Genomic DNA, 26040 nt, shown 5'->3' with positions numbered 1-26040 from the left:
GCCTTCCTTCGCTCTGCGCCAACCCCTGGTGGTCATTGCATGTCGTAGCGATCAGTCTCTTGGTTGAACTCCCATGGGGACACTTTGCATACTAGCCTTTTATATATATATATACTTCAAGAAAGTAAAAGTGGTTATATTTTATAACCTGCTTTGTTCATGTGTCAATATAACATGAATTTCTTGTTGCTTAATTTGATTTGTTACCTCCTGTATTATATAAAATGGGTTAAGACACTGTATTTCTTGCCTTCACTTTCTAGATTTGGCATTCTTTTGGTAGTGGGCTAAGGAATTCTTTTGAAACTTAGGGTTCAAAGTCATTTTATTGATGTAAAAATGGTGTTGTGGAGCATGAATTAATACGTAATTTAAATCCCTGCCTATGTGCAACCTTAGGACTCTTACAAAGGAATTCCTTATTGATGTTGGCAACAGAAAACTTTGGCTACAGAGATTTTCAGGAGAAAAAGTCAATCACTGGCCACAGATAAATGGGGTGTGTGTGTTTCTTGTTTGATTGTTTTTTTCCCCCCAACAGACTTTATAGCCAATTCTGGGTATACTTTTGAAATACCAAAATTTATAGTTTATAAATATAAAGCAGAATATAAGGATGTAATTGTAAGGAGATACAAAGATGCATAAGGCATGGCTCTTGTTAACTTGGATGCCATAATAGAATCAGCATATGTTGTGAAATGATCTTAACTGTTGTCATGGTAATACAGAATGCTATGAAAGTTTCTAAACTTTTAGTCCTCAAATCCTGATCACCCTATATCAGCAATAAAAAAAATTTTCATATTCAGGGATAGAAAGCATTATAACCCCAAATGTGGCCCTCTGATTTCCACATTCCTTTAGGGATCTCTCTCCAGTCATTCCTCCACCCATGTACAGCACTGGCCCAAATCTGGACCCATTACCCTCCACTTTTTTCCCCAAAGCCTTGCCAAAACTAGGCTCTGATTACTTAAACATGTCTTTTCTAAAAGCTTGGAGATTCCAAGAAGAAAATAAAAAGAAATAATTACCAACTAGGTAATCTGAGTCACTTGCTATAGCTTTATTCTCTTGGCCCTGTAGACTCTGTCTCATTTTCACAGAATCTTGGAAGAAAATAAGGAGCTCACAGTTCTCGAGGGCTGCTGTTTACAACCTCTGGCCTTCTCTACCAATGCGCATCTCCAATCACAGCTTGACTTTTTGAAATCCAAGGCCAAGAAAGAAGAAAACATTCTCTTTCTCTTTAAACTAAAGGCATTTTCCAGCTATCACTTCATGAACTATTCTTTCTCCATGACTGTGGAGATCTTACTGGAGAACTTCCTTAGCATGACAACCACATCAAAATATAATTCATTAAGATGAACATTTTTACCTAAAATAGAATCAAGGCATGATTTGCTTAAAGGCCTTAAAAGTCATGAACAAAAAGATGATTGACATTTTAGTGATGACTTTGAAAACTCCAGTTTCCATTTATATATGTTTAACACTCCCAGGGGATCTTTTTAGATCCAGCAAAATATTCAGGTTCATAAAACTACCACAGACCTTACTTGCCCTCCATCTACTTAAAAGGAGACTGTCCAGGACGGACAGCACCAGGCAACCCTTTCACTGGCATTGTCCTCACAGGAGTGCACACACCAGAGGTTTGCTGCCTCACCTTCCTTTCATTCATCCCCTCCAAGTCACAGTTTAGGTACAAGGAAAGAGAATCCACAGGGCACATTAGGGAGCCACCCTGGCTTAGAATTCCCATGTATCACAATGTGTAAATCAGGGGGCCACATTTGGGGTTATAATGCTTTCTATCCCTGAATATGAATATCTCTTGTAAAACTTTCTGGACATAGCTTCCAGACATCCCTTATGAGTCACAGCACTCAGAGAAGCCCGAAGCTATAACTTCCTGCCAAGTAATTGTGCAACTTTTACCATAAGCAACGTTGCCTAATAACACAGCTGACATTCACCTTAGCTTTGCAGAGCAACAGAGCTAGAAAGTTAATCCAAGGTCACCCTTGTCTTTAAAGAAGTAGAGTTTGTTTACTCTTTATCCACAACGTTTCAAACATCTTTACAAAGATGATTGTGTTTTCAAATATGCCTGAGATAAATGGCTTTGAAGTAACTTCATAAATCTTCTTCTGACCTATATCCTTTTTGATATATGATAAATTTTAGCTTTTCTTCCTCTGACTGTTTTTCCTTTTTTGATAGGTCAAATCAAATATTCTGAACAGGTGTATGATGCGTGTATGGATACATTTGACTGTCTCCCTCTCGCGGCCCTCTTAAATCAGCAGTTTCTGTGTGTACATGGAGGGATGTCACCTGAAATTACTTGTTTAGATGACATTAGTAAAGTAAGTAATCTTTCATTATTCTCATGGATTTTATATATATATATACACACACACACACACACATATACATATACATATACATATACATATACATATACATATACATATACATACATATACTAGAGGCCCAGTGCACTAAATTTGTGCATAGGGCGGGGGTCCCTCAACCCGGTCTGCACCCTCTCCAATCTGGGACCCCTTGGGGGATGTCCTACTGCCGGTCCTAAACCAGCAGTCAGACATCCCTCTTGCAATCTGGGACCGCTGGCTCCTAACTGTTCGCCTGCCTGCCTGCCTGCCTGATCTCCCCTAACCACCTCTGCCTGCCAACCTGATTGCCCCCTAACTGCCCTCCCCTGCTGGCCTGATTGCCCCCTAACTGCTCCCCCCTGCCGGCCTGATTGCCCCCTAACTGCTCCCCCCTGCCAACCTGATTGCCCCTAACTGCCCTCCCCTGCCGGCCTGATTGCCCCTAACTGCTCCCCCCTGCCGGCCTGATTGCCCCTAACTGCCCTCCCCTGCCGGCCTGATTGCCCCTAACTGCTCCCCCCTGCCGGCCTGATTGCCCCTAACTGCCCTCCCCTGCCGGCCTGATTGCCCCTAACTGCTCCCCCCTGCCGGCCTGATTGCCCCTAACTGCCCTCCCCTGCCGGCCTGATTGCCCCTAACTGCATCTGCCTCAGCCCCTGCCACCTTGGCTTTGTCTGGAAGATGCCTAGTCTAATTAGCATATTACCCTTTTATTAGTATAGATATTTTTTAAATCTTGATTTTTATTGCAGTCAACTAATATGTTTATTTCTGAATATTTTTAAATACAAATCATCAGAAGTAACCAAATGGAAATCACCTGTGATTTAATTATTGAGAGAGAACTCCGGTTGACATTTTGCTATATATCTTCCAGAAATTTTCTGTAATTTTAAATTAAATCTGTGCTTTTACCAACTAAAAACATAACATTTCTTAGTATATTCCTGAAACTTTAAATTTTGTAGCAGTGCATAAGGAAGAGAACCAGGGTTCTAATCCCTATCCTGCCATTTATCATATAAGCTTGACCAAATCACGTAACCTCATAGTCATAGTTTCTTCTCTGAAATGAGGAAGTCAGAATGGAAGGTCTGAAGACTTCCAGCTCTGAAATTCATTGACTGACATTTTTAGATGAAGAGTTTAAGTGTTGCACTTACTGACGTGTGATTATTTCCAGGATTCTGTATCTTCATAATTGAAAAAAGATGACCAGTCTTTTTTCACTTATATTGTTCTACATTACCATCATCTCTCCTCTACCTTTTTATTTTTCACCTCTCTCATATAAGTACTACAATTAAAGATGTTTCTGTTTATAAAACTGGATACCTTCCCTCAGGGTAAGAGACGTGTCTACTGCACCGCCTTTTTTGCTACTTCATTGTTTTTTAAATAACCAGCATTTAATAGTTCTGAAATGATTGTATTAATCAATTTCACTTAGTAGAAATTCTATTCTTGGCACTCAGCTATTCTAGTTATTTCTTTTGGGGTTTTTTGTTTGTTTTTGTTTTTATGCTTTTAACAACAGCAGCAATGACTAAAGACATAAGTTAAGTAACTTATATTGAAATGCCTCCATTGCATAGGATGAAAACTCTTCAAAAAATAAAACTAGCATGCTTTAAAATAAAGAAATCTCTATTGGAATGAGATAAACAATGAATTGAATCATTGTAAAACCCTTCCTGCTCTCATGGTAACATTGGCTCATCTAGGCAGTTGAAATGAACTTCTCACAGTCTTTCTAAATAATAGTATATCTCTATCGTGGTTTGGTTTTCCTTTCCAATTAAGTAAGTGCATACTACTTGTAAGATTACATTTGCATGTAAGTGGTTCTTTTCTACAGAATGGATAGATAACAGATATATTTATTTAGAAAATATAGGGTGGGCCCTAGCCGGTTTGGCTTAGTGGATAGAGCATCGGCCTGTGGACTGAAGGGTCCTGGGTTCGATTCCAGTCAAGGGCACATGCCTGGGTTGCGGGCTCGGTCCCCAATAGGAGGCATGGAGGAGGCAGCCAATCAGTGATTCTCATCATTGATGTTTCTATTCTCTCTCTCCCTCTCCCTTTCTCTCTGAAATCAATAAAAATCTATCTAAAAATAAAATACAGTGTGGGCAAAAGTAGGTTTATAGGGGATAGGTAAGCACCTTACTTACCTCCTCTCACAACCACATTAAATTACAGCTAAGTGTCCATCAATAGATGAATGGATAAAGAAGTGGTACATATATACAATGGAATATTACTCAGCCACAAAGAATGAAATCTTGTGTCCACCCGGCTGGTGTTGCTTAGTGGTTGAGCATTGACCCATGAACATAAGAGGTCACCAGTTTGATTCCTGGTTGGGGCACATGCCCGGGTTGTGGGCTTAAACCCCAGTAGGAGGTGTGCAGGAGGCAGCCCATCGATGACATTTCTCTTTCATCGATGTTTCTCTCTATCTCTGTCTCTTCCTCTCTCATAAAAAAAAATCAATAAAAACATTTTTAAAACAAGAATGAAATATTGCCATCTGCAACAACATAGATGGACCTCAAGAGAATTATACTAAGTGAAATAAGTCACACAGAGAAAGGCAAATATCATTTCACTTATGTGTGGAATCTGAAAAACCACACATGAATAAACAAAACAGAAAAAAACTCATAGATACAGAGAAATTTCGATGATCACCAAATGAAAGGAGCGATTTGGGGACGTGTGAAAAAGGGGAAGGGATTAAGAGGTACAAATTGGTTGTTGCAAAATAGTCCTAGGGATTTAAAGTACAGTATCAGTCAGTAATATTGTGATAACTATATATGGTGTCAGATGGATATTAGATTTATGGGAATGATTACTTTGTAAATTATGTAAATGTCTAACCACTATGTTACATACCTGAAACTAATATAATATTATATGTCAACTATAATTGAATAATAAATCATTTTTTAAATGAAGCAATGAATAAAATTAAAAAGTAGGTTTACAGTTGTGAGTACATGAAATAATTTATTTTTGTATTATTATTATTTATTAATTATTATTTCATTTTTCATACAAACCTACTTTTGCCCGATCCTGTATTATAAAAAATGATAGAAATTGTGTATCTAAATTTGTTAAATGTTGGTTTTCTTGCAGGAAAATCCTTTAGGGGCTTGTTGCCTTCTCTTCTAATACATTCCTATGGATGGAAGGATTTTTGTGTTTTTTCACCCATACCAATTTTCAAAAGCTCCTTTGCTTTCATGATTTTTCTTTTTTTGGCTTTTGCTTGTCTTCCAGTTAGACAGGTTCAAAGAACCTCCAGCCTTTGGGCCAGTGTGTGACCTGCTTTGGTCTGATCCCTTAGAGGACTACGGCAGCGAAAGGACCTTGGAGCACTACTCCCACAACACTGTCCGGGGGTGCTCTTATTTTTACAGGTAAGCTGATCCTGCGTTACCAAGTTGGGAAAGGAAATGGCAATATGTTTAATCAAATTATTTTAAGTATTTTATATATTGAATTCATGTAGCATAGGGACTTCTGTTTAAATTTTTGATTAATAGAAGGCAGACGATTCTTGTTTGTTTCTTTTTTTGGCTGTAGTTAGTAGGTTTTATGCCCTGATAAGTGTAATATACCAAACCTGATTGAGCAGTACTTTAATGTTGTTGTCTGACTCTAAATGATCTAGGTAATTTGTTGCCAAACATCATCTATAAACTTTTTTAAAAATGAAGACTCCTTGGCTCTTCCCCCAGACATTTTGATTCGGGAGTCCTCTTATTTTTTTAAAAAGCTCTCCAGCTTTTGGAACTACTGGTATAGGCAAAGATATAAAAAGAACAGAACATTGTGAACTCAGGACATTCCTGGAAGTTGGCTGTTATCTTAAATCTCATATGTAAGCTTTCATTGTGTGTTGCCACTCAAAAATAGGGAGATATAGTCCTAGCTGGTTAGGCTCAGTGGATAGAGTGTTGGCCTGCGGACTGAAGGGTTGTGGGTTCGATTCGATTCTGGTCAAGGGCATGTACCTCGGTTGCAGGCTCAATCATGGGTCTGGTTGCAACCAATTGATGTGTCTCACATCGATGTTTCTCTCTCTTCTCCCCTCCGTTCCACTCTCTCTATAAAAAAAATCAATGGAAAAATATTCTCAGGTGAGGATTAACAAAAATAAACAAATAAAATAATAGAGAAATATAGGAAAATTTGAAGTCTAAATTTCATATATATTGATTGATTGATTTCAGAGAGGAAAGGAGAGGGAGAGAAAGATAGAAACATCAATGATGAGAGAGAGTCATTGATCAGCTGCCTCCTGCACCCACCCCACCAGGGATCAAGCCCACAACCCAGGCATGTGCCCTGACTGGGAATGGAAATGTGACCCCCTGATTCATAGGTCAGTGCTCAGCCCCTGAGCCATGACAGCTGGGTTGAAATCTAAATTTTTTTTATTGCAATATTTTATTATGACAAATAATACATGTATATAGTCCCCAAAAAATCTGTTAATTGCCTAAGATGATACACTAATTAAATGGAATCTACATACAAAAAGTAAGAAGCCATGCCCAGCTGGTTTGGCTCAGTGGATAGAGCTTCGGCCTGCGGACAGAAGGGTCCCAGGTTCCATTCTGGTCAAGGGCACATGCCTGGGTTGTGGGCTTGATCCCCCGTGTGAGGCATGTAGGAGGCAGCCAATCAGTGATTGTCTCTCATCATTGATGTTTCTATCTGTCTCTCCCTCTCCCTTCCTCTCTGAAATCAATAAAAATATTTTTTTAAAAAGTAAGAAGCGTCAATTTTACCATAGTTTTAACATTCTTTCCGCCAACTGTACCAGTGACTAATATAAAATCATTTAAATTTTACTTTTCTTTACATTGCTTAAAATACTTCTGTATTATTAGTATAGTAGAAAGCACTACAATTTCTATGGAGGTCAACTCGGCAATATCTCTCAATTATAAATGCCCATGGCCTTGGATCCGGAAGTTCTACTTCTAAATCATAATCCTGTGGTTGTACTAGTATAGTTGATCTTTGTTATTCACAAATTCTAATTTGCAAATTTTCCTACTTGCTATGATTTATTTGTAACCCCAAAATCAATACTCATAGCCCTTTCACAGTTATTCGCAGACATGGATGTGTGCAGAGTGATGAAAAATCTGCCACCCCACCTGTGCTCCCGCTGAGGTCAGAATTATTAGGAGTTGCTCTGCCTTCTGTTTCAGCTCTCGTAGCTGTAAGCAGGTATTCTGTTTGTGGAGTATTTAACATTTTTCACGTTTTTGATTGGTTAATTTGCTATTTAAAAGCAGCTCCAAGCACAGTGCCCAAGTGCCGTCTAGTGTCGCTCAGTGCCAGAAGGCTGTGATGTGCCTTACAGAGAAAAGACCTGTGTGCTCTAAGCTTGGTTCAGGCATGAATTATGGTGTTGTTGGCTATAAGTTCCATGCTCATGAATCAACAGTATATATATTAAATAAGGCATCTTTACTCAGAAACACACATAAAACAGTTTGATCAGTTGATGAAAATGTTGGGAGCAGAGGCTCACAGGACCCTGATTCTGTATTTCCCCTGGGAGCAGTATTCACTAATTCAGTTTTTGCAGCAACTTTACAGAACATAGGCAAGAAGAATAAGAAGAATCACTGTACTTGCAAATGTATAAAATGCCTGTAATAAGGTTATTCATTACTCATTTTTTATGATAAAAGATTTAAAACAACCTGAATGTTCAGTTGGAAACTAGTTAAATAAATTGTATTACATCCAGACAAATGGAATGTACCAGACAATACAGTGAAGTTTTTTTAAAAAAATGAAAAAAGAGCCCTGGCCTGTTTGGTTCAGTAGATGGAGCATTGGTCTGTGGACTGAGTTCTGGGTTCAATTTTGGTCAAAGGCATATGTCAGGGTTGCAGGCTCGATCCCCAGTGGGGTCATGCAGGAGGAAGCTGATCAGTGCTCAGTAATTCTCTCTCATTGTTGATGTTTCTTTTTTTTTCTTTTTGTTCATGGTTGATGTTTCTAGCTCTCTTTCTCCCTGAAATCAATAAAAATAAATTTTAAAAAAATGAAAAAAGAAAACAACTCTTTGTAAACTGGTATAGAATAATCACTAAAGTGAAAAAAAGATACATGCAGCGCTCTGCTTACCATCTGATAATATTTCTTAAAGTTGGGGTGGGTGTGATGTCCATGTGTGGGGGGGTAATTGCTTGAAGTTGCATAGAGTGTCTGTGAAAGTGCACCCAAGGAAGCCAGGGACATGGGTTGCTTCTCTCTTCCAGGGCAGCTGAAAGGAAGTAGGGAGTAGAGAGGAGATCACCATCCCCTTTTTTATCTTTTAATTTTATGCCATGTGAATGTACAACTTCTTTTAAAAGTTAATTTTTTTCTAATTAGCACAATAAGAAACAAAGATTTAAACATAAACTAAGTAATTAACGTTAGATTATTCCAGGGTAATTTTGTATTCTCTTCTTCTTCTTGTCAGGTATTTGTCATTGAGAATAACAAATATTCTTTAATTAGAATAAGGTTGGATGTAATATTTGCATTTACATCTAAAATATTATTGCATTATATTATCTTAGTGTTGATATTACCTGTGAAGCTATAAGTAGGTTCTTTAGCTTTTCTAACAGTTTGACAATTTGAAAATTGAGTGTTCAGTTTTTAGCACCTACAAATACACACACACACACACAACCATGCTACTTTTTAACATATCAATATAGCAAGAAACGTTTTGGTGTGTTATTGTCATGGGGTAAGACAAAAAAATTAAAAGAGGGGAGCTGTTTCTGACCTAGGGTTGTCTATTACTGTATCTTCATATTTGATCTAGAACAGCAGTTCTCAACCTGTGGGTCGCGACCCCTTTGGGGGTCAAACGACCCTTTCACAGGGGTCACGTAAGACCATCGGAAAACACATATATTATTACATATTGTTTTTGTGATTAATCATTATGCTTTAATTATGTTCAATTTGTAACAACGAAATTGGGGGTCACCACAACATGAGGAACTGTATTAAAGGGTCGTGGCATTAGGAAGGTTGAGAACCACTGATCTAGAATGAGGTATATTAGTGAAATGGAAAAACAGAATTATGATTGCTAAGCTATTAATAAAAATTCAGTGGTATGTAAGACCTTAATTTCAAAATACAATCAACTCGTATCATTCTAAGTTATTCCCTTCCTATTAAAAATCAGTTGTTTTAATTCTGGATTTATATTTTCTAATTTTCTTTTTCAGTTACCCTGCAGTTTGTGACTTTTTGCGGAATAATAATTTGTTATCAATAATCAGAGCCCATGAAGCCCAAGATGCTGGGTAGGTTATATTAAAACTGTACCAAATATCAATGCAGAGTTTTTGCCTTTAATATCAGGACAGATGGGCTGTCATCTCTCTTCCAGGTATCGAATGTACAGGAAGAGCCAGACAACAGGCTTTCCATCACTCATTACGATTTTCTCTGCCCCCAATTACCTAGATGTCTATAACAATAAAGGTAAAGGAGTCCAGCGATATTTGAGTTTGAATTTGTGAGTAAATGTGAGCTCTATTTTAACATATATATGTGTATGCATTTTTTTAATATGTATAAATTTTAAATAAGGAAAAGGTTTTAATTGAAATAAAGGCAAGAAACTTAGAATTTAGGCTCTTGCTTGGTTTCCATCTCTTAAGCCAAGCAAGAGCCTAAATTCTGATTTCTGGGCCTTTATTGAGGTGTTTGAGAGTATAAATACCGATTATAACAGGTGTGATTTGTGCTACTGAATCAAAATATAAGATGAATAAATCATTACAGGTTCCAGTTAGAACCGTCAGCATTAATTATTGGTTTCAGTGAATTTAATTTATTTATAACATTATCTCAATAAAATACTACCATTTGGTGTTTTAATGTTTGTGTATTATTAAGCTGCCTTTGCTCTGGTTGAAGAATGGTATAGATAGAATGAACACTATACCAAAGTGAAAAAAAAATCTTAACTTTAGTCCGAGCCTTTCCAGAAACTAATATAATAAATAGTATGCATGTTGATCTTTTGTAAGTAGCCAAAAATTTTATTTTTAAACAAATATGTCAAGCATTCAGAAAAGGATTTAGAAAACAAATTACATAACCAACAGCTAACAACAATCCATCTTTGTTAACTCTGCACATTTTGTGTTAATTGCTTCCAATTTTTTAAAGAAATAAAATATAACAAAACCAGTTGAAATTCTTTGCATAAATCTCACATCCCATTTCTCTCTCCTGAAGTTGATGTTTATCATTCCCATGAATTTCTTTTTACCACACACACGCACATATATATGTATCACTGCAATATAAAAGTAGGGTTTTGTGTGCTTTTAAATTATGTAAATACTCTATAACTTTGAATATATCATCCTTCAGCTTGCTTTCTTTTCATACTGTTTTGCCCTCAAATGTATACATGTAATGAACCCCCATGTATCCATATCCCAGCTTCAACAATGAACAGTTATGGCTTCATGTACTTCATTAAAACCCGTTCCCATGTCCTCTCACTCCTCTGAATTACTACAAGGCAAAAGAGATATGCAATTTCATCTGTAAAAATTGTCATATGTATCTCTAAAAGATAAAGACAGCCCTAATCGGTTTGGCTCATTGGATAGAGCATCAGCCTGTGGACTGAAGGGTCCCAGGTTCAATTCTGGTCAAGGGCAGGTACCTTGGTTGCGGGCACATCCCCAGTAGGGAGTGTGCAGGAGGCAGCTGATCGATGTTTCTCTCTCAGCGATGTTTCTAACTCTCTGTAAAAAATCTCTCTTCCTTTCTGTAAAAAATCAATAAAATATATTTTAAAAATAAAATAAAATAAATAAAGACACTTTTTAAAAAAACAACACTGTATTTTAGATCTTCCATGTAGATGTGGAGCTCTATTCTGTCATTTTAACTGTAATGCAAAATTTGATTTAACCATTGGGTTGATTCTACATTTTCATAAAAAAAGTGAACATTCTTGTAAAAAAGAAATAATAAATAAACAAACAAATAAATAAATAAATAAGTAGTGCCACTTTAGGTAAGTCATATAATCTCTTTAAACTTCAGTTTCCTGTATAGAAAAAGAGGATTAGCCATCCACATGCCTTTCAGCACAGAAATTCTACTTCTGAAACTTTATCCTTTTAAAGTCTTTTTTATTTTATTTAACTTTTATGAGTCATAGTTCCTAAGTTTTGTATCAGGACTGTGGTTCACCTAAAAACTTCATGCCTCTGTAACTATTTTGTTGTTTATAAAGTATGACTATAAAATAATATAACTTTTAAACAAACATGCCAGAATGTATATATGCAAGTGAGTATTGTCCCTTGAAAGTAGTTGCCTGGGGAGGCTATACACTTATTTCCAACAATGCTGCCATTGTTCAAACATTTTTGGAACTCCTCTTTTGGCATTGCCTTCAGCGTCTGCGACACATTCTTTTGATAATATCCACAATGATGGGAAATCTTCGTCCTTTGAGGGTGGATTTGATTTTTGGAACAGCCAAAAGTCATTTGGAGTGCAGACTGATGAGTAAGGTGAGTGTTCAAGTTAGTCGATACCATTTGGGGTCAGAAACAAGGTATGATTATAAGGTAATGAGACTGGTTTTCTTTGTGTTGCTTATAAAATGGCTCTGGAGGCAGTTCCCAAAAAGGAGTTCCAAAAACATTTTGAGTAATGGCAGCATCTTTGAATTAAAAATACCGTAAGGCAGCAAAGTGCGTTGAAAGAGGCACTAAGCTAGGAGTCAGAAGTTCTAGGCTAGTCCTGCTTCATTTTAAATTCACAGTTAACAAGATAACTTCACTTTGCATTTAAGTTTACTTCACACTGAACAACACTTCCCTGAGCCTCAGTTTATCTTTAAAATACCTGTCAAATAGGGTTGTTGAAGATAGGTTGGAATAATAAAAATGAAATTAAAATCATCAGACTGTAAATTGCTATAATACTATAACATTTTACTGTTATTATGTCTGGTGTGATTTCATCAAAGGACCACACTCACCTGATACATAAGGTCTGTGTGTTTGTAGTTGGTGGTTTCTTGAGTCTCATTACTTTATAGTCATACTTTGTATATGCAGTTGGAGAGAGAACTTTAAAAGAGGTCCACAATATATTTACCATTTACTCTATTTAAAAATAAACTATGAAATGGCACATCTCATTGAAATTGGATTTGGATCAATCATCTATCAGTATATCCTTCAATGACTTGCTGTCCATTTTTAAAAAGCAATTTTTTAGACTTAAGTTCTTTCCCAGCCTTATGTTTAATTTTTACTTTTTATCATTATTCTCTGGGTTTTAGGTGTCCTACTGTGTCTTGCTTCTCCCTAATTCCATTTTTAATTCTTCCCCCTCCCCCCTAATAATTCCAACATATAGCAGTTTGGTTTTGTTCTTGTCTCTTCCCTTATGAATGGTATGCACTGCTTGTGTTGTTAAACTTCCTCAAGGACACTAAGTGGTTCTGGTCTTCATATTTGTCAAGACTTTACCTTCTCACTCCTTTTTTTTTTTTTTTTTTATAACTGCTATGTTTATAAACTCCCAGAGAATTTATAAAATCTTTGGCTCTGGCTAATGGCAAGCAAAACAGGCTGTGTCGATTTAGTGAGAACTGTTTGCCCTCAAAGGAAAGTTGTAGTTGTAACGACTTTGAATATCTATCTCTATACTAATAAAAGGGTAATATGCTAATTAGACCGGATAGACCAGACATCTTCCAGATGTCCTTCCGGACAAAGCCACGGTGGTGGGGGCCAAGGCAGAGGCAGTTAGGGGTGATCAGGCTGGCAGGGGAGAATGGCTGGGGAGATCAGGCCAGTAGGGGAAAGCGGTTAGGGGCAATCAGGCCAGCAGGGGAGAGCGGTTAGGAGCCAACGGTCCTGGATTGCGAGAGGGATGTCCGACAGTCAGACATGCTAAGGATGTCCAACTGCAGCTTAGGTGAGCGGGTCTAAGCCTCAGTCAGACATCCCCTGAGGGCTACTGAACTGCCAGAGGGATGTCTGACTGCCAGCTTAGGCCTGATCCCCTGGGGAGCGGGCCTAAACTGGCAGGGGGACATCCCCCGAGGGGTCCCGGACTGCGAGAAGGCACAGGCCGGGCTGAGGGATCCCCCTCCCCTAAGTGCATGAATTTTCATGCACTGGGCCTCTAGTAAAGGGACATTATGAAATTATGGCAAATTTTTCTCAGGTGGAACCTGAGATTTCTATAGGTAGTTACTGTGCAGTGGCTCTGAAGTTTCAGAGCTTAGTTTCTTTTGTACTTTTTTTTTTTTCTTTTGTACTTTTAAAATATGAGCTCAAGCCCTAACTGGTTTGGCTCAGTGGATAGATCATCGGCCTGGGGACTGAAGGGTCCCCGGTTTGATTCCAATCAAGGGCATGTAACTTGGTTGCGGGCACATCCCCAGTAGGGGGTGTGCAGGAGGCAGCTGATCGATGTTTCTCTCTCATTGATATTTCTAACTCTCTATCCCTCTCCCTTCCTCTCTGTAAAAAAATCAATAAAAAATATATTAAAAAAAAATATGAGCTCTTCATGTAACTTTGTTCCTTGGGATTATTCTTAAAAGGATGAACTATATAACCCTAGCGAGTTTGACTCAGTGGATAGTGTTGGCCTTTAGATAGTGAAGAGTCCTGTCAAGGGCTCATACCAAGCTCTATCCCTGGCTTTGGTTAATCTCCGGCCTTGGTCTTGGTGTTTCTCTCTCTCTCTCTTTTTCTCCCCCTCCCTTACACTCTTTCTAAAGATCAAAGGAAAAATATCGTTGGGTGAGTATTTACAAAAAATAATAATAATAATAAAAATAAGCATAGCCATTAAAAAGAAAAGGATGAACTATATATAAAGTGCTTTAAGATTTTCCATCTACCCTTAAATACTAAGTTCTAAATTTGCAAATGGAAAGTAAGTTATTGAATTCTGTGTAGTAAATGTACAACTGTACAATGCATACTAGTTGCCATGTCATGTTCCTCTGTGCCAGATTTTCTTCCTTTTTACCTTTTTAGCTGCTGTGTTAAAATATGAAAACAATGTCATGAATATCAGGCAGTTTAACTGTTCTCCACACCCCTACTGGCTTCCAAACTTTATGGATGTTTTCACATGGTCTTTGCCTTTTGTTGGGGAAAAAGGTAAGAGAACTAAAGCATCTGGACTATCAGTTATCTTAGCATACTTTTATATTTGCATGAGCCCCCTGATGGTTCAGAAATGTTTTTTTAAAGTTATCAAAATGCTTTCTAATTTTTTTTGTTTTTTAATAAATATTTTAAAATGACACGTAATTGGTTTTTAAATTACAATTCTAGTTGATTATGCTTTTCTTTTTATACATATCCACTTAATGTAGCTGTCCTACTATGATCAAGATGTTAAAATAACATGTCATTATACCATTCCTTCAGTGATTTCTTCAGTGATAACAAAGATTTAAATAGGAAATATTGCCCTTAGAACTTTATTTGTGCACCTATACAAAAAAACTATGCAGATATAAATAAGCCTGTTGGATATAGGCCTGGCCTGGTGGCTTAACTTCTTTGCAAAATGGGAGGAAGTCTTGTCATGTGCATATCAGTGAAGGAAATGGCTCTGGATAGTAGTCTAATGAAATCATGTAATTATGCAATAGAATCTTCAAAGACTCCAGACTTTTACTGGAACAAGCAATCTCCCCAAATTGTATATAAACCAGGAGGTTTACATATAATGCTACTCTGTAGCTACTCTTAATAGCCTAATGACAAGTCATTTTTATTTATGTTTGATAAGTATGTTTATTTAGATATCTACATCATTTTGGGAAAGTATCTTATTATTTAAATTTGGGGGGAAAAAATAAATAAATAAATTTGGGGTGTTTTTTTTTTTAAATGAATTTATTCCTAAAATCAGGGCTATTTTTCTTTATCTTATAGTCACAGAGATGCTGGTTAACATTCTCAACATATGCTCTGATGATGAGTTGAGTTCCGACGATGAAATTGAAGGTAAACTTGCCTTTTCCTCATTTGAACTAGAAATAGAATTTTGCTTTTGGTTTGAATTTGTTTTGAATAATTTTTTTCTTATTAAAAAAGATTTGTATTCAATATAAGAAACTGAAGAATATAGGAAGCCACAAATAAAGAAAAAAAGTCACCTGTAACCTTATCATCTCATTTCCACTGATAACATCTTGGCTCTATATACTGTGTTAGCTTTTATCTGTGCATATATTTTTGTCTACTTCTTTTTTTCCTTTTTAACAGAAATGAGGTCATGTGATAGTATCATGACATTTACTTTTTTTTATAGATCAATTTTTAATGGTTACATAGTTGTCAGTGTCAGTTATTCTTTGTTTTAACCAATCCCCTGCTGTTGGATATTGGATATTTTTTAAGCCCATAATTTTGAACTCTTACAGATAGACCTTACAGAATGTTGCACATTCTGTCAACAACCAACCTTTGTTACATGCTTGGTTTGTGTCAAGTACTGTTTAGATCCTTGCTTTCAATAAACTTATATTCTAGTGGAGGGAAGACAAACAATAAATATGTCAGATGTTGATCTGTGGTATGAAAGGAAAGAAAGCAATATTAGGATATGAACAATAACATTTTCTTAATTATTTCCATAGGATAAATTTCTAGAAATTTATATCTGTGTCAATTAGTACTTAAAATTTTAAATCGGATACAGATAACCTCTAGAGGGGATGTACCAGTTTACATTTCCTGTGTGATGCATAGTTCACAGGGCTTTCCTCAATACTGTTCATTATACTTTTTATAGTCTGGTGTTTTTTAAACTTTAATTTGTATTTTTATCATGACTAATGAACTATTTTTCTTCTGTTTATTGACCATGTTTACCTCTCTTTTGTGAATTATCAGTTCATACCTTTTCCCCATTTTCTACTGAATTATATGAATATTTGCTTGTTTTTCTTCTTCTTGGCCTGTGAAGGATCTTAATATAGTAATGTTTTGTTGCATGGGTAGCCAAGTATTTTTTTCCTAATGTGCTGTGGGAGGTTTGATTTTATTTTTTATTTGTTTGTTTGTTTGTTTATATTGGTCTTAGAGAGAGAAACATTGCGACACATCGATTGGTTGCCTCCAGTAAGCGCCCCAACAGAGGATCAAACCTGAAACTTACATATGTGCTCTGACTGGGAATCAAACCCACAACCTTTTGGTGTATAGGATTATGCTCCAACTGAGCCACACTGGCCAGGGCTCAGGGAGATTTGATTTTAAAGGTAAGGTCCTAACTTCTGAGAATCCAGAAGATTCAGGAAGGATGGTGGCACCTGATCACAAACCTCTGACTGTCTCAGTCTCTCCAAACTCTGTGCTTAGGTGATTCAGGTATTATGATAAACGCTGTAGAGTGGAGAAAGCCTCGCTTACTTGGAGCATGCAGAGGAGAGTCCTGCACATGCTTATGCTTCAGATTCCACGTGGAAGGTACGGAGCAGATAGCGCAAAGCTTTTGAGTACTTTTACGTGTGGGATAGAAGACGACTATAAGGAAACCAGTTCTTGAGCAAAAAGTGCAGCCAAGTAAAAATTAAAACAAAGCAAAATGAATATAAAGAAAACAACACCTAGGCTGCACATCATAGTAAAAGTGCTTCAGATGAAAGAAAATATCTTTAGGCAGCCAGCAAAAAGATTACTTTCAAAAGAGAACAATTAAGCTGACAATAGAAGCAGGAAACAATGTAATAACATATTCAAAGTACTGAAATAGAATAACTGGTAACTTAGGATTCTACATCTAGTAGAAATACCCTTCAAGAATGAAGAGGAGCCCTAGCTGGTTTGGCTCAGTGGATAGAGCATCAGTCTGTGGACTGAAGGGTTCCAGGTTTGATTCCAGCCAAGGGCACATGCCTGGGTTGTGGGCTCGATCCCCAATAGGGGGCATGCAGGAGGCAGCTGATCAATGATTCTCTCTCATCATTGATGTTTCTATCTCTCCTTCTCCCTTCCTCTCTGAAATCAATAAAAATATATTTTAAAAAAAGAATGAAGAGGAAATAAACATTTTCAGATATTCTTCCATTAAAACATTTACTATAAAAATTACCAGGAGACCCACACTAAATAAATTCTAACGAATATTATTTGAGCAGAAGAAAAATACCAGATGGAAGCTTTGAGATTCTGGAATAAAGAGTAAAAATAGAAAATATGTGGGTAAATCAAAGGACTATAGACTTTACTAAACAATAATAATGTTTTATTGGATTTAAAAGATAGAATTAAAATAGGTAACAATAATAGTTGGCAGTGGAATAAATATAGGTAAAGTTTATGAATGATATATATGTATATATGTATATGTACACATATACATATATACATATATATACATACATATATACTAGAGGCCCAATACACGAAATTCGTGTAAGAGTAGGCCTTCGCAGCCGCGGCGACTGTCTTGATCCCTCCCTCAGAGCCGAGGGCAGCTGCCTCGATCCCGTGGCTACAGCCCCAGCTTTGTTCAGAAGGACATCCAGTCTAATTAGCATATTATGCTTTTATTATTATAGATCATCTGGGAAGAAGGGAAAAGTGTGTTAACATTGTATCTCTCTCTCGGTCTTCTTCTTTCTCAAAAATCAGTAAATTAAAAAAGTAAAATAAAAATACAATGATAAAAAAATAACCCAGCCTTAGCTTGTTTGGCTCAGTGGATAGAGCATCAGCCTGCGGACTGAAGGGTCTCGAGTTCGGTTACAGTCAAGGGTACATGCCCGGGGTTGCAGGCTCGATCCCTAGTAGGGTGCGAGCAGGAGGCAGCCAATCAATGATTCTCTGTCATCATTGATGTTTCTATCTCTCCCTCCCTCTCCCTTCCTCTTTGAAATCAATAAAAATATATTTAAAAAATAACCCAGAAGAAGGCAAGAAAGGAGGGAAGGTATATATAGCAGTAGAACAAATAGAAAAATATGATAAATATATCCATTTTATTAAATATAAATGGATAAAAGATTGTCCGGTAGGATTTAAATTTTTAAAAATTTTTTATTTATTGGTTTTAGAGAGAGAGAGAAACAGCAGTTTGTTGTTCCACTTATTTATGCATTGATTGGTTGATTCTTACATGTGACCTGAGGGGGATCAAACCCACAACCTTGTGGTATCGGGATGATGCTCTAACCAACTGAGCTACCCAGCCGGGGCTTTAAAAGAAAAAACTGTATGATGTTTAATAAGAGACAGATTTAAAGCATAATGATACAGAAAGTTGGCAAGTAAAAGAAGAATAAATGTATAAATCAAACACTACCCAAAGAAAAGCTGTTGCAGGTAGATTAGGATTACATGAAATAGACTCTAAAACAAAAATAAATTTTAAGTTTGTATGAAATTAATAACATGGCTTCATAATATATAAAGCAAAAATTAAAAGAAATACAATTTGCCTAGCCAGCATGGCTCAGTGGTTGGCATCAGCCTATGAACCAGGAGGTCCTCGATTCCCAATCAGGGCACATGCCGGGTTGTGGATTCAATCAACAGGAGGAGGCTTTCAGGGGGCAGTTGACCAATGATTCTCTCTCATTATTGATGTTTCTGTCTCTCCCTCTCCCTTCCTCTCTGAAATCAATAAAAATATATTTTAAAAAAATACAATTAGAAATATCCAAATGATAGTGGGAGAATTTAACAGTAATTGATTTTAATAAGAAGACAACAAAATTAGGAAGGATCGCTTCTCGGCCTTTTGGCTAAGATCAAGTGCAAAATTAGGAAGGTTGTAGAAATTAGAACAACCTAATAGACATATAAAAAACACCACATCTAACAAATGCTAAATACACTCTTTTTTCAAACCACATGAACAGTTTTGTAAACTGACCATCTAATGGGCTAAAAGCAAATTTCAGGTGTCAAAAGATTAAAATCATAATGATATTAATCAATAACAAAAAAGATACCTAGGCCCTAGCCGGATTGGCTCAGTGGTTAGGAGTGTCAGCCTGCAGACTGAAGGGTCCCTGGTTCGATTTTGGTCAAGGGCACATGCCCAGGTTGCGGGCTCAATCCCCAGTAGGCAGCCAATCACTGATTCTCATATTGATGTTTCTATCTCTCTCTCCCTTCCTTTCTCTCTGAAATCAATAAAAAATATTTTTAAAAAATAAAATAAAAATTACTAGAGACCCCCACATTTTAGGAGATTTGAATATATATAATAACCCATGGTTCAAATAACAAATCACAAAGAAAATCTGAAACAATTTTGAACTGAATGAAAATAAAAACTAGTACATATTAGAACTCAAGGGCAGGCAGTGCTCGGCAAGTAACCATGTGCACAGATGCTCCCTGGTTGACAGCATAGGAGAGTGACCATGTTATACTTGATCGTAAAGCAGCGGGGTGCTTGGAATTAAGTGAGAGAGATGCCATCTACAAAGAATTCTCCTTCAGAAATTTTAGTCAGACATTTGGCTTCATGTCCCAGGTTGCCCTAAAAGCAGAGAAGATGAATATCACCCAGAATGGTTCAGTGTGCAAACAATACCAGCCCAGTGGTGTGGTTAATGGTTGAGTGTCAACCTGTGAACCAGGAGCTCATGGTTTGATTCCCAGTTAGGGCATATGCCCAGATTTTGGGCTCAATCCCCAGAGTGGGGCCTGTAGGAGGCACCTGATCAATGATTGTCTCTCATCGCTGATGTTTCTCTCTCTCCCTTCCTCTCTGAAATCAATAAAAACATGTTAAAAAATTTTTTTAAGAATATTCAGATAGCCCTAACCGGTTTGGCTCAGTGGATAGAATGTTGGCCTGCGAACTGAAGGGTCCCAGGTTCGATTCCGGTCAAGGGCATGTACCTTGGTTGCAGGCACATCCCCAGTAGTGGGTGTGCAGGAGGCAGCTGATCGATGTTTCTCTCTCATCAATGTTTCCAACTCTCTATCCCTCTCCCTTTCTCTCTGCAAAAAATCAATAAAATATATATTTTTTTAAAAAGAATATCCAGATAATTCTTACCTCACATGACTGTGGTGGACTGACCAAAAGAGGTATGAACTGGCCGAGTTTATTGAAAAAGCAAATGCTTCTGTGTGGTTTCTTCTAAATGCATGTAAAATCTAATATACATCTTAGCTGCGATGTATTTTGAAAGCAATTTACATGAACAAATTAAGTTGTAATTTAGTTTATCTTTATACCATATTTTGAAAAATCAGTGCTTAAAAACAAAATGATTTAAACTTGAATAAAAACTTGAGGGATCCATCTAAAGCCATGCTTCAAGGAAAATTTATAACCTTACAGGCATATACTGGGAGAGAAGAAGTGTGGAAAATTAGCATTCATCTCAAGTTAACAAAAGGAAGGATAGCATTAAATCTAAAGAAAGTAAGTCGAGTGAAGTAAAAAGTTCAGAGAAATATTAATAAAACAGAAAACAAAATACTATACAGAAGTGTAGTAAAATAAAATGTGCTCTTTTCAAGAGACTAGTAAAATTGATAAATCCCTGATAAGACTTATCAAATAAAAAAGATATGACATAATTATTCAATGCCAGTACTGATCCTATGCACATTAACAAAATAAGAATGAGTTTATACCAGTAAATTTGAAAACTTACATGAAATGGATAAATTCCTAGAAAAATAAACTTACCCAAATTAAAACAATATAGGAAATCATAATAATCACATGCCTACCAAGAAATAAAGTCTGTATTGATAAATTTTTCTATGAAGAAAATGTTAGGTGCAGAAAACTTCACACATTTACCAAATATTTTGGAAAGAAACAACACAAATCTTAACACGAATTTATCCCAAGAATAAAAAAGATGCTTACTTAATGAGGCCGGTATGATTATGATACTAAAACATGACAAGGCCATTAATATAGATCTAATAATCCTAAACAAAACCTAAGCAAATTGAAATTAACAATATACATAAAAGATTTATGCTGCCCAACCTAGTTGATTTATTCTAGAAATCTTAGAAGATTTAACATTCAAAATTCAATCAGTATATACTGGGATATATAGAGTGGAAATCCTATATAATAAAGAGGTAACATGCAAATTGACCCTCACACCCTCACATCACAAGATGGCCACCCCCACGTTGTCACAAGGTGGCTTCCCCCATGTCACAAGATGGCTATCCCCATGTTATCACAAGATGGCCAGCAGGGGAGGGCAGTTAGGCATCAACCAGGCTGGCAGGCAGAAGCGGTTAGGGGCAATCAGGCAGGCAGGCAGGCAAGTGGTTAGGAGCCAGCAGTCCCAGATTGTGAGAGGGATGTCTGAAATCCACAGTTGGACATTCCCCAAGGGGTCCCAGATTGGAGAGGGTGCAGGCTGGGCTGAGGGACACCCCCCCCATGCACGAATTTTGTGCACCGGGCCTCTAGTAGTTAATAATAATGGATACTGGGTGTGGGGTATAAGGGAACGCTATATTATCTTCATATCTTTTACGTACAACTAAAACTATTCTAAAATAAAATTGTTACTTAAAAAATCAACCACAATAAGTCCCTGCATTAACAGGAAAAAAAGGAGAAAACATATTTTCTCAGTAGATGTAGAAACAGCATTAGAGAAGATTCATCTTTCATTTACAATGGATTTCTTAAAAGAGGTTTAGTGAAGAAGTCATATTTTTTTAGAGGGAGAAAAATTAATTTGACAAATCTCTGTATATAAAAGCCTAATTAATATGCTAAGTGTCTATTTGACCGTTCGACCAGTCACTATGATGCACACTGACCACCAGGGGGCAGACGCTCTGACCAGTAGGTTAGCTTGTTGCTCTGGTCCGGTACAGCCGATTGGAACTGGGTGAGATGGGCCGGACACGCCTGGAGCCCTCCCTCGGTCCCTCCCCAGCCCTGATCGTGCACCGTTGGATTGCCCCCTTGCAATCTAGGACCCCTCAGGAGGTGTCGGAAATCCAGTTTTGGCCCAATTCCTGAAGGCCAGGCTGAGGAATCCCACTGGTGCACAAATCCATGCACTGGACCTCTAGTATATTAATAAAAACCTCTAACAGCCTGGTCAGCATGGCTCAGTGGTTGAGCATCAACCTATGAACTAGGAGGTCATGGTTTGATTCCTGGTCAGAGCACATGCCCAGGTTGCGGGCGCAATCCCTAGTGAGGGGTGTGCAGGATATAGCCGATCAATGATTTTCTCTCATCATTGATGTTTCTCTCTCTCCCTCTTCCTTCCTCTCTGAAATCAATAAAAATATATTAAAACATAAAACAAAAAACCTATAACAAACATCATATGGTGAAGTGTTGAAAGCTTTCCTTAGTGTTTGGAATCAGACAAAGGTTCCAGCTGTTAATACCTCTCTGCCATATCATATTAGAAGTAGTATCCAAAGCAGTAAGGCAAAAAAAAGAAATACAAGGTATAAAGATTAGAAAGGGAGAAATAAAACTCATTATTGATATGAATGTGTACAGGGAATTAAGAGAGTCTATAGATTATTAGAATCAATAAGTGCAGGTAGTAAAGCTGCTGGATAAAAAATCAGTAAAAATCATTTGTATTCCTATTTACCAGCAACGAACAAAATGAAAATTTTTTAATATGCTATTTACAATAAATTTAACAAATGCTGTGTGATACCTAAGCAACAAATATAAGGTATTGTTAGATAAATTGAAAGAGATCTAAATAAGAAATATCATATTTATAGATTGTTGGAAGATTCAGTATTAGAAAGGTATAAATTATTCCCAAATTGATATATAGATTCATAGTCAAATATTAACAATTTTATTCTAAATTTTATATGGAAATGCTAAGGTTAGATTCTAACGTTTGTATGGAAATAGCTAAAATAGAAGAAGAATAAAGTAGGAGGATTTGTACTATATGATAGGTTTACTATAAGGCTAGAGTAATTAGAATTATTAGTGCAAGGACAGACAAGCACTAAAACAGACTCGAGAATCCAGAAATAGATCCACACATATATGGACACTTGATTTTCATCAGACGTGGCACTGCAGAGTTGTAGGGAAATGATAGTATTTTTCATAGATTAAGGATATTTATTTGAGTAAAAATTAAACCTGACCCCTATCATATTACAGGCACAAAAGTAAATTCCAGATGGATCAATACATTCAATATGAAAGTCAAAGCAATAAATCTTCTAGTATTTATATTATAGAATATCTTCATGATCTTGGGTTAGAGGAAAATTTCTTAAACAGGATGCAAAAAGCACTAACCATACAGGAACTATTAATAACTTGGACTGTGTTCAAAGTAAAAACTTGTGTTTATCAAAGAATACTATTAAGAGTGGGAGAGGAGCCCAGGCGGGGTAGCTCAGTGGTTGAGCATCTATCTATGAACCAGGAGGTCATGGTTCGATTCCTGGTCAGGGCACATGCCTAGATTCCGGGTTTGATCCCCGGGGTGGGGTTAGGGAGATGGTGCAGGAGGCAGCCAATCAGTGATTCTCTCTCATCATTGATGTTTCCATCTCTCTCTCTGCCTCTTACTTCCTGTCTCTGAAATCAATAAAAGTATTTTTTGAAAAAAGATTGGGAGAGGATATTTGCAGTGCAACCAAGAAAGAACTTGCCAAAATATATAATGAACTACATAGAAATCAATGAGATTTGAACAAGCACTTCACAAAAGAGGATATCCAAATGTCCAGAAAAATATGAAAAGATATTCAACCACATTGGTAATTGTGAAAATGCAAAGTAAAACAATGGATGATTTTAGACACTCACCAGATCGTCTCTAAAATTAAAGATGAATAACACCAAATGTTGGCCAGGTTGTGAAGTAGCAAGAATGTCAGACCCTGAAGTTTAAGTTGGTACATCCACTTTAGTAGGTAATGCCAAACTTTATCCAAAGTTGAACATACATGTATCCTATAACTGAACATTTTCATTCTAGAAATATACTTAACAGAAATACATGCAGTGAAGAGAAAGGCACAGGAATATTCACAGCAGCCTAATTCAAAATAGCCAAAGATTAGAATAAGCCCAAATGACCACTGACAGTAAAAAGGAGAAATAAGTTGGGCCATATTTATATAGTGGAGTTGTATACAATAATGACATTGAACTACAGCAACAGGAAAAGCACGGGTGAATGTTGAACAAAAGAAGCTGGACAGAAATGCATATTTGATTGTTCCAATTCCATAAAGTTAAAAAACGAAAACGAGTGCTTATGGATGCATGATTACATGGTAAAACTATAAATAACAGTAAGAAGATGATTTCAATGAAATTCAAGAGAATGATTTTTGGGGAGAAGACAGAGACTGTAATTATTAGGAGGGGCTAGCAAGGTTCTATTTATTGACCTGAGTGGTGATTATATGGGCATTTGCTTTTTAATAAATCACTGGGTTACATGTTTGTGTACTTTTCTGTATGTCTATCATACTTCACAATAACAAAGGTTAAGAAAGTACCTGGTCAGAGTGGCTCAGCTGGTTGAGCATCATCCTGTACACCGAAAGGTTGCTGGTTCAATTCTCAGTCAGGGCATATATAGAAGAATAGAAGACAGCCAATAGATTCTCTCTCTCTCTCTCTCTCTCTCTCTCTCTCTCTCTCTCTCTCTGTCTTTGGTTGAGGTCTTTTTTTAAAAGTTAAGAAACTTAATAAACCTACAAACCCAGAGATTTTTATAGGACTTTCTGAAGCTAGAAAACACATTATTATTAACTGACTTTGCTGATTCATGAAAGCTAAAGTTGAACTTACCAATGGGGAATGCTGAGCTCCAGCACAGAATCCTCAAAAAGCAAAGGAATTGGTAGCACCAGTTGAGAGAATTGGGGACTGTGGGTTGGGTGGGGGAAGGGAGATGGGCACTGAGCCTAAATAAGGAGACTGGGTGAAAGCTTTTGGAAAGACAGTTGAAGTCCTGGTTGCTAGTGAGCAACTGCCTCTTCTCCAAGTCTGGAGGCTAATCTCTAAAAGGTAAACCAAACAATTTCTGGAGGGGAGATACTGTGCAATTGAGGGATCAGTACCTTACCAAAAGAATTGAAATAAGTGACTATATGCATGCATACTCAATACTGGTAGAGAGAATTCTCTAAAACAGACCCAATCTGATCACTCTATCTAAAGCTCCAAGTCAACAGTCCACCACCAACTCTGAAAGTTTTTGAGTCCCTCACTCTTAATCATGAGTAAGCATGAAGGATTGCCAGACACTCAGGAAGGTATCTAAGAGACAACAGCAAAAAGTAACTTGATGAACTTGAGATTCTGAAGAAAATATAAAACTCAAAAAAGGAAAAAAGATATAGAAATATATTGAATCCATTCAAAAATGTAATGCTCTTATTAAGAGGGTTGTAAGCTGTTTGTTCTGTCCTTTGTTTTTGTTCCTTGTTTCCAATGTCATTTGGTCTACAAAAAAGTCTTTTTGTTGGTCTAATTTTATTTTCATGATCTCTCTGGATAAAACATGTTGGACAATAATAGATGTGAATTAGTATAAAACCATAAACATTCAACAAGTGGAAAAATGACTGACCAGAAG

General features: G+C 36.9%; 1 protein-coding gene across 5 annotated transcripts in view; it reads left to right on the top strand.

Annotated features, from left to right (window-relative positions):
• The window catches only part of PPP3CC (protein phosphatase 3 catalytic subunit gamma), a 93931-nt gene that overhangs the window by 55829 nt on the left and 12062 nt on the right, over window positions 1-26040 (top strand). For all 5 annotated transcript variants that reach the window (XM_059696015.1, XM_059696013.1, XM_059696010.1 and 2 more), the window contains exons 5-10: window positions 2233-2378; window positions 5700-5839; window positions 9686-9763; window positions 9850-9944; window positions 14504-14629; window positions 15416-15487. In XM_059696015.1, the coding sequence (XP_059551998.1) occupies window positions 2233-2378; window positions 5700-5839; window positions 9686-9763; window positions 9850-9944; window positions 14504-14629; window positions 15416-15487 (657 nt within the window). The remainder of the gene's footprint in view (window positions 1-2232; window positions 2379-5699; window positions 5840-9685; window positions 9764-9849; window positions 9945-14503; window positions 14630-15415; window positions 15488-26040) is intronic.

Source organism: Myotis daubentonii, chromosome 5 (assembly GCF_963259705.1).
Source record: "Myotis daubentonii chromosome 5, mMyoDau2.1, whole genome shotgun sequence".
Classification (NCBI taxonomy): Eukaryota; Metazoa; Chordata; class Mammalia; order Chiroptera; family Vespertilionidae; genus Myotis; species Myotis daubentonii.
Note: the sequence above shows the minus strand (reverse complement) of the source record. Positions and strands in the feature narration are given on the sequence as shown.